Source organism: Glandiceps talaboti, chromosome 6 (assembly GCF_964340395.1).
Source record: "Glandiceps talaboti chromosome 6, keGlaTala1.1, whole genome shotgun sequence".
NCBI classification, from domain to species: Eukaryota; Metazoa; Hemichordata; class Enteropneusta; family Spengelidae; genus Glandiceps; species Glandiceps talaboti.
In genome coordinates, this window is record NC_135554.1 from 25228544 (window position 1) to 25237544 (window position 9001).

At 34.2% G+C, this 9001-nt stretch overlaps 1 protein-coding gene across 1 annotated transcript; it reads left to right on the forward strand.

The window, feature by feature from the left end:
* The first annotated feature begins 208 nt into the window (after window positions 1-208).
* On the forward strand, window positions 209-4040 carry LOC144436134 (alpha-ketoglutarate-dependent dioxygenase alkB homolog 7, mitochondrial-like). The gene is made up of 4 exons (XM_078124834.1): window positions 209-598; window positions 1080-1253; window positions 1966-2090; window positions 3383-4040. The coding sequence occupies exons 1-4, from the start codon at window positions 296-298 to the stop codon at window positions 3513-3515; spliced, it is 735 nt and encodes a 244-aa protein (XP_077980960.1). The 5' UTR covers window positions 209-295; the 3' UTR covers window positions 3516-4040.
* The last annotated feature ends 4961 nt before the right edge of the window (window positions 4041-9001 follow it).

Below are 9001 nucleotides of genomic sequence, written 5' to 3' on the forward strand. Positions count from 1 at the left end.
GAATGGGTAGAAGCATGGTTCTCATAAGGAAGGTGACGCTCATCACATTTTATAATTTACTTTATGATATTGTAATATATATTCAAATGACTCGATTCATCGATGATTCGTCGAGCTTCTTAAAAGATATAAAAAATATATAGAAAACGAGGCTATAACAGCGCCACCTACGATAAAACGATCATTCTGCCTTTTCAAAATGGCAGCCTCCATGTAAGTTTTACGGAATCTAAACACATTGGACGTTTCTCTTGCTTGGTTTCTCCTGTATATCGATCCTGTGAAATGCACCGCGATGCTGCTATTACGGTTCAGCCAGAGACTTCTTGGCATATCTTCAATTTGCCCTAAACGTGTGAGATGTAGCACCCCAAGGGCACTTTTTTCTACCAACTCGGCGGAGAACCCGATCGGCAAAGCTGCAATCGACGACTTCTATTATTTTCATGATGGATGCAACGACGATGTTAAGAAGGCCGTTATAGATGGCTATAAGATACAGTTAGATTTTATTACCGAAGACGAAGAACAGTCGCTGAGTAAAGAGATTGACACGTACATGAAAAGACTGCGATATGAATATGATCACTGGGACGATGTAAGGAGGCGCACTATTTTCAATTTGATACCTCAGTGAGACGAAATACATTTGATCTTAACTACGATGGCAAAAATCAACATTGATCACTAAGTCAGTTTGTCTGTACAACTTTCTGTTGAAGATGTGGCAGTTACAGAGTTACTGAGTTTTCCTTTTATTTGCTGTGTTTGCCAAAAGTTGAATTAAAAAATTGGTAAAAACGTTCAAAACTGATCCGTTAATGAAACTGTAATAATATCTTGAACTGAATACACGTTTTCATCTTAAACCGGCTAAAAGTATCTCAATTGATTGCTACCTTTTGGTATTTAATGAATTGATTGAATAGAATCCTTCTGTATAGTGCATTGGGTTTAAATGAATTTGATAATAGTAATAATAATAATGATATGACAACAAATACTTTTCACAATACATTAAATGACACTCTTGCTGACTTATATATACATTTATCAATATCTTCTTGCCGTTCTTGTAGGCAATACATGGCTACAGAGAAACTGAATTCTCTCGATGGTCACAACGAAATAGTCAGATAATACAACGTGTTCGTGACATTGCCTTTCCTGATAATGTAGCACAGCTATCTCAAGTACATGTGATTGATTTAGCTAAGGATGGCTATATCAAACCACACATTGATAGTGTAAGGGTAAGTATTCAAAAGCATTCTTTGTTTCAAGGACTGCCTGTTATCATCAATTCAATGACAAGGTTGACTAGCCCTAGTTGCCTTGATTACATTTTCATACATTTGTTTTCACAGTCAAAATGACACATAAGCCTGCCTTGCTATATTCAAAACATATTACTAGCCAGAATGAAATTTGAAAGATGTATTAATATACTAGCCAGGCTTTTACATAAATCCTAAAATTTTGTTCCCAGAAAAGATTTTTAATAGTGTAAATGTAATAATAAGTAAAATTTACCATACAATAATAATAATTAATACTTTAATTTGTATACTGGGGTTTTCCACATGAAATATTACAGATAAAGTGGATACAGTGTTTAAAGTGAATGAAAAACAACAATCAGATATTTTTATAATATGCAGATTTTAACATTTGTGTATCAACATTCATCATTGCTCACAAATCTATATTTGAAAGAGGCAGAAATAAGTCTGACTGGACTTTTCCTTTAAGTTGATAGCAGTAATCAATACTATACAAGTGTACTAAAGTCAGAAATAAGTCTGACTGGAGTTCAAACATTTTCTTTATTTTTCCTATAAAATAGTTTGACATAGAGCCTTGTTAAATCCAAGTCTTACTGACAAGAGACTTCATCATATTCCAATCAGATGATAAATGATACAATTCATAATTTGTTTAATTATGATATGTCTTTATTTTCAGTTCTGTGGTAACACCATCACAGGTCTAAGTCTTCTATCGCCATCTATAATGAGACTTGTACATGACAAGAACAAACACATACAAATTGATGTCCTGCTTCATCCAAGGTCCCTCTACATAATGAGGTAAGTTACAGGGTCAAAGGTCACCATGTGTGATGATCTTATAGATTTGGGTCATAGGTCACTGTAATGATATGATCTCTACATTAGTATCTAATGAATAATACATGAGATCATCATGAAAATGACATCATAATCATGGCATACATATGTCAATATTATGTAAATAAAGTACTATAGTTGTAATGAGCCTCCCTGAACATAACAGTCACCAAATAATGAGGCTTAAATATCAACCAAGGCAATCTCATCATATTTTGAATCTGTCCCATTGAAATGGTGTATGCTTATGAGAGCAAATTTGTTATTTTCATTTTAAAGTAGAATGTGCCTTGGAAATAAACTCTTTAAAACTTTTGCAGTTTACTTTGCTCAAGAAAACTCCAACCTATTCTCAGATAAAATCAAGTTTTTTAAATAGAAGTCAAAATGATATCAAAATTAAGCCATTTGAAAATCCAATATGGCTGCCAAATCCAATATGGCCACCTAATACTGCATGAACACTGGGGGGAAATAAGACTGATGATTTCCTTGAAACCAGACAGTGAAACCCCAAATTTCTTTATTATTTCAAAAGTACCAGGAACAAGTTTTCACATTACTTAGTTTGGAGAGAATCCAAGAACTCTGATTTTCAGAGAAATTTGCCCCTGGTCCATTCTACCTTAACACAACTTTAGATATTGCAAAATGGCTGTCTGTGTATCTGTATTGTAAGCAACTCAAATCATTCTACTCTCCAAAACATTATGCCATGAGATCAGAAGGTATGAGTACTGGTAGATCTCCAACACTGTAAATATGCCGTCAGTAATTGCCTGTCATTGTCCATATTATCATCTAAGTAACACATGTAGAATAGAAAGGAAGAAAAAGTTTTGAAAAAAAGAGAGGAAGAAAATAAAAAGAGGAGTTCTTATTAAAATTTGGACTTGTATGTTGTGTCATGGATCGTACTAGTTGAGTGATGCTAATGTTACAATCAGTAGGGTCATACTGTGAATACATTTATTTGTACTAACTACTACTACTGTGTATTATTGTAAATTGGACAGTTTTCTAGTTACGATCAACTAAGGAAGTTTAATATAACAATTTTAAATTGATAGATTTCACTTAACTTTCACCGTAGAATTCATGTAAATTTATCAGTGCAGTGTCAGCCAACCTGTCTAACAACTGCTTGTTTTATCAGTGCAGTGTCAGCCAATCTGTCTAAAAACTACTTTGTTTTGTCAGTGTATAATTGTCAGCCAACCTGTCTAACAACTACTTTGTGTTATAATTGATAGGGATACTGTCAGACTGGACTATACTCATGAGATTCTCCAAGACTCAGAGTCTTACTTCAAAGGACAGCATGTGCCTCGGGATAGACGTCTCTCCATTATGTGCCGGAATGAACCTGAATTGACAGATAATTAATAAGTTGTGAACAACATAACTAAGTTGTGTTTTTAAAGTGTGAAATGCAATGTGATTGCATGTCAGTTTAGATTTATGGTGTCAATGATTCTCATTTCATTTTAAAGAGGAAAGTTGTATGTGTGTTTAGAGCCAACATGTTCCATGTGATAATCTATGCAAATTGCTACTTTCATTGGATATTTAGAAATGTGAAATATATCATTAGAGATATATAGCAGTACATTGAAGTGAATCCAAGTGATAATGAGACAATAACAATTATTTTTTATGGAATGTTTGACCATATTTTCATAAAATTATAGGAAAAGCAAGCTTTAAGGCTAATAGTTTTACTGAAAATTATATGTCAGAAAGAGAGAGGGTATAAATTTAACCAGGATGACAACCCTACATAGATTTAACTATAAGTAGTGCAAGTACGTGTGATGTACAGTACGTCTCAGAATGAGTAATACACCCACTGTGCATATCTAATTGAGGGAATGGCTTTTCTCAAATCATGTGGAAAGATAAAATAGAGGAAAGGGAGTCAAATTACACAAAGAATTTTTGTCTGTAATAAATGCTTTTGTGTAACATTCACTCTTGTGTAATGAGTATGTTCTATTCTGTAAGATTGTGTCTATATATTTGATGATTTTATTTTTTGTACTTGTACTTCATGTGCCACTAGTTACTGTTAATATCACTCTGTTTATGATTATACCATACTGTGATTTAGTTATGTTTTATTTTGATAAGGTAATATTTTAGTTTTATTAGTTTGTGTTTAATATTTTCATGGACTTTTTAGAACTACAGTAGTGCTATTGGCATGGAGAATGTCTGTCTGTCTGTCTGTGTATGTATGTATGTATGTATGTATGTATGTATGTATGTATGTATGTATGTATGTATGTATGTATGTGTGTGTGTGTGTGTGTGTGTGTGTGTGTGCGCGCGCATGCATACGTACATACCTACGGACTGTTAATGTTTCTGTATGTTTTTGTGTCAATTTCAGATGACCATATTAATGTTTCTGTATGTTTTGTGTCAGTTTCACATGACTGTTGATGTTTCTGTATGTTTTTGTGTCTATTTCAGATGACCATATTAATGTTTCTATAGTGTCACTTCTGTTCTTCTTATTCTACCTATGCAGCATACAGTGCAACATATATGTTTATGATAGTTACTCTGCTGAATGAAACAAACATATAGATTTAAATAATGAGACTGAACAGAGACCACAATCTGTATTTTCGTAGGCTATTTAGGTAGTGAGTGCAGAATGGAGAAAGAAATTAAGTTTTGATGACATGGTATACAATAACATCACAATTTCACTCATTAATGATGTCATATTGCTTATGGCAGCTAAATAATGATGGTTTAGAAACAACATTATGTGTGTAGGGAAATTAGTGTAATTGGGCAGTTTTGATTATGTATGTATTATCAGCTATACTGGCACTGGTTGCTTAGCAACAGAATGATGTTTTCTGCATGAAACCTGTCTATTTGGTTTATAGACATAGTGACTGCAGACTTTGATGTGAGTCAGTGTGTGCTACTCAGCATGTCAACAAGTCCTCTAGTCAGATACTGACCATTACATATTGTATCAGTTGTAATTCAATGTCCCCCACCGAATGTACATATACAAGTCAAGTAATAAGTAGATATTTTTAATGACAAGTCATGCCACGCTGTGTTGTGCTGAGTTGTGACATCCTTTCGTGATTGTAAAAAATTTTATGGATGATTTTTAATCATGCTGTGTGACTATGGCTACAAGATTTAGAGTTTTGTAACTTTAATGGTTTCGTATAATTTATTTACAATATCAATTTTATGCATGCATTTTAGTGTGAAAGACTATTTTGTACACTTACTGTGAGAATACATGTATTAAGGTTTTGTCAGCTATCAATGACAGGATCATAAAAAAGACACACATATCAACAGATAACAGACCCTAAAGACATCAACGCTGTATAGGGATGAGAAGGCTCAGGTCTTCATTCTGATGTCTCCTAGTCAATAGCCTGTTTATGGTGTACTGATGTGTTACTCAGAGTATCAAGAAGCCTTATAATCGAATCAGTGCAATACATCACAAAATTGATATTATCTTTAGGATTAGTGTACACTAGATTATGAAAGTTGTCGTGATTCTCACTGTCGATTCAGTTTTTCTGACTGCTACATATAATAAAATTTTGGCTTGCATGTGTTCATATTTTAGCAAGTTGTTGTGTTGAACATAATATCCGAACATTACCAGGAAATATCAAGCATTTAATCGTATGCTTTACTGCAGTATTGTGATAAAACAGAAGATGCTGAAAAGGTCTGAATTATCAAGTAGTGTTTCATCAGCCTAGCCTAACAGAAAACATGTTTGTCTATTTTATTGGTCATTGTGAAACACCCTCTGATGTGATAAGGATACGACATACTCCAATCTCCATCCAACGACATTGTCATAACGTTAATAATACCAGACATGAGACGGCCTGGTAGGATCGGTACTGTGTGTTTTGCATATCAATCAGACCCTATCTAATTTACATAAAAATGTTAAACGCATGGGAACAGAAGGTATGCGTAGGAAATATGTGTCTTGCATATCAATTAGGCCTCTGGTTAGTTGTAATAATGAACATGATGAAAGTCAAGGATAAACCAGTTGTTCTTGCTCTAAATGATCGTCCAATTACCTGATGTTGTCCTTGTTCATTGCAAAGATCAAGTAAATATATTCACTCGGAGTTTTCGTGAACGTTGAACATTAGCGATGGCGTCATGAAAAGTAATCGAAATTGATTTTCTATATGTACCTCAAACATGTCTGATTTGGCCTGTAAATGTTTCCACTAGGGGCTACTTTGTGTCCGTTTGTTAGTTATGAGGTGTGACAAAAGGTTACGTACACGTCGATACCTTCGAGATCAAATTGATGATATCTATCAAGAAGACATGATGCTACTGATAAACTACATCTCCCCCCCTCTCTCTCTCTCTCTCTCTCTCTCTCTCTCTCTCTCTCTCTCTCTCTCTCTCGCTCACTCGCTCACAGGGGACCCAGGGACCGTGTGACAAACAAATAAATAAATAAACTATCAAATAAATGACAAATGAACAAGCAAACGAACAACAAGTATAGGGACAAATAAAATAATTAAATAAACCAGCAAATAAACAGATACTCGTGTTTTTTATAGTGATGGGTACAAAAAACGTATCTAGGTATACCCCCCACGAGTTATTTATTCGTTTGTTGTGTTTTGTTTGTCACACGGTTCCTGGGTCCCCTGTGGCTCGCTCGCTCACACACACACACACACACAATTGTCTTATTGATTATGATTTACGATTTTGTTATCAACTCGTTTAAGACAATATTGAAGACATAACTTTGCAGTTCGATGACTAGGACTAGTCCGATGAAATTCAACTTAATGCATCAACGAAGCGATTAAACTGTGTTTACAATAGAAGCGCCCTTCCGCCATTTATTAATTTAATAATATACTTCCAGAATCCAAATTTTGCCAACGTAGAACTTTTAGAAATAATTCTACAATGAGTCTCAACTTCAAATGTCCACTCAGTTCATATTTTGCTAACGTGGAATACAATCATATATTTATTACGAGGTAGTTATATTTGGAGATGAGGCTTGGTCAATCAAATCTCTTTATGTAAATTAACACGTTTATCACCAGGGGCTACATTTGCCATTGTCTTTAAGAGTGGGTTACAATTATGTGTTACCATGGCGAATCATTTCAAATGATGATAAACTTGACAGTATCAGACTTTTAGCAATGTTGTTTGGATAATAATGCAACTTTTTAGACTTATTAAGAGGTAGGGGGTACGGGTCAGCTGCAATTTAGAATCAGACAATAGCAAAATGTTCTTTTTAACGTAGCCGACTCGACCAAATCATTATTGTGGAAGCAATTTGAGGAGAAGACTAAAGAGAAAGGGAAATGAGATTGGGTGTGGACCTAGTACTATCTTTCATCAAAAACATATTTCTGCCATCATGACAGTCAACTACACAAAAACGTTTACCTAAAAGTCACGTTTATACCGTCCTATAATGCCTACTAAAACTATTCTAGTACCTTTCCTTAGCTTAAGGGAGGTGTCTCAGTCTTAAATTCTTGAAATGTTTTACAAACTATAATATTCACGTTTAGTTATTTAAGGAAAATGTTGTCCTCATTTTTTTCAGTTACAAGTCATCTCTGGGCTTACGCGTTTACCGGACTGTTTCGCAATCACTCACCCAGGTTATCATTTCAGACAAAAGAACTTATTTGTAGTGGTTTCTCAACGAATTTTATTCAAGTAAAGAATGAACAAAGCCCGGAGACTTGTAAGAGCAGTCTAAATGCCTACAATCAACTACACACAAATGTTTACCCATAGCCTGGAGTATACGTGATTCAATACTATACTTAATGATATTTAGATGTTATTCCCAATGTTTTCTTCATTCAGCCAAGGAAAATACGAGTGACCTAAGGGGTTCTGTCTCTACAAATCGCTAGACGAGGAGTGACACAACCCTCAGGTCACGAGTATTATCCGGTTGTTTGAAGAAAAATATTATAGAATAACATAATTATCCCAGCGTCAGTAGTATCAGAGAAAAAATCGTTGGAAATAATGGAAATTTTGAACGTATTGTCTATTGACTCAATATTTCGAACACAGCAGAACTAGTGACGTAGACACGCGTTGTCGTGATGTAGAATTTAATAGCAGAATATATATTTATATTCCATATTTTTTGTTCAACTTGGCTTGTGCATGGTATAAATGACATTAAAAGTCATTTTATTTAACAAAACTGTCCAAAAATGCTAGTTTTACCTTTTGCACCTTAAATAAACTAGGCATATACGTTCGTACTGTTTTGTTTTCGATATTTAAAATACAATGTACTGACACTGACTTGTGAAATGTTTAAAACTGATAATTCGGTCATCGAACCCTGTAGCATAGATGTAATCACACCCATCATACTTTACAAAGGGTTCCTACGTGGCACTGATTCAGAAGAAAGGACAGCGTTTTTCTTGGCTTTCTTCGTTCGTTTCATTTTGTTTTCTTTTTGTTGTTTATATAAAGGTTAAGTTTTTTTTTCTTTAAATTAATTCATTTGAAATGATCGAATTGGCCAAATCGCACAATTTACATGTAATTATTTGACAATAAGGATAGAGATAAGAAACACACACGGACATAGATGCCAGGTATCTTTTACTAATTAATTACTGCGATTAAAAGGAACCACTTCATATTGTTTATGGTTACAAGAATCAATAGTACAGTAAAATAGAGTTACTTTGCAATGGTAAATTAGACACGAATGTGATGTGTCGATCCATCTACTACGGACCTTGATCACGCAATGATTTAATTATTTAGCGATAATGTCTCTCTTTAATAGAAACGTGATTGGGGTCATCATTAAACGG

Coding starts and splice junctions, on each gene's coding strand:
- LOC144436134 (XM_078124834.1), top strand. CDS start 296: ATGCTGCTATTACGGTTCAGCCAGAGACTTCTTGGCATATCTTCAATT. Junction 599..1,079: donor AATATGATCACTGGGACGAT/GTAAGGAGGCGC, acceptor CCGTTCTTGTAG/GCAATACATGGCTACAGAGA. Junction 2,091..3,382: donor AGGTCCCTCTACATAATGAG/GTAAGTTACAGG, acceptor TATAATTGATAG/GGATACTGTCAGACTGGACT.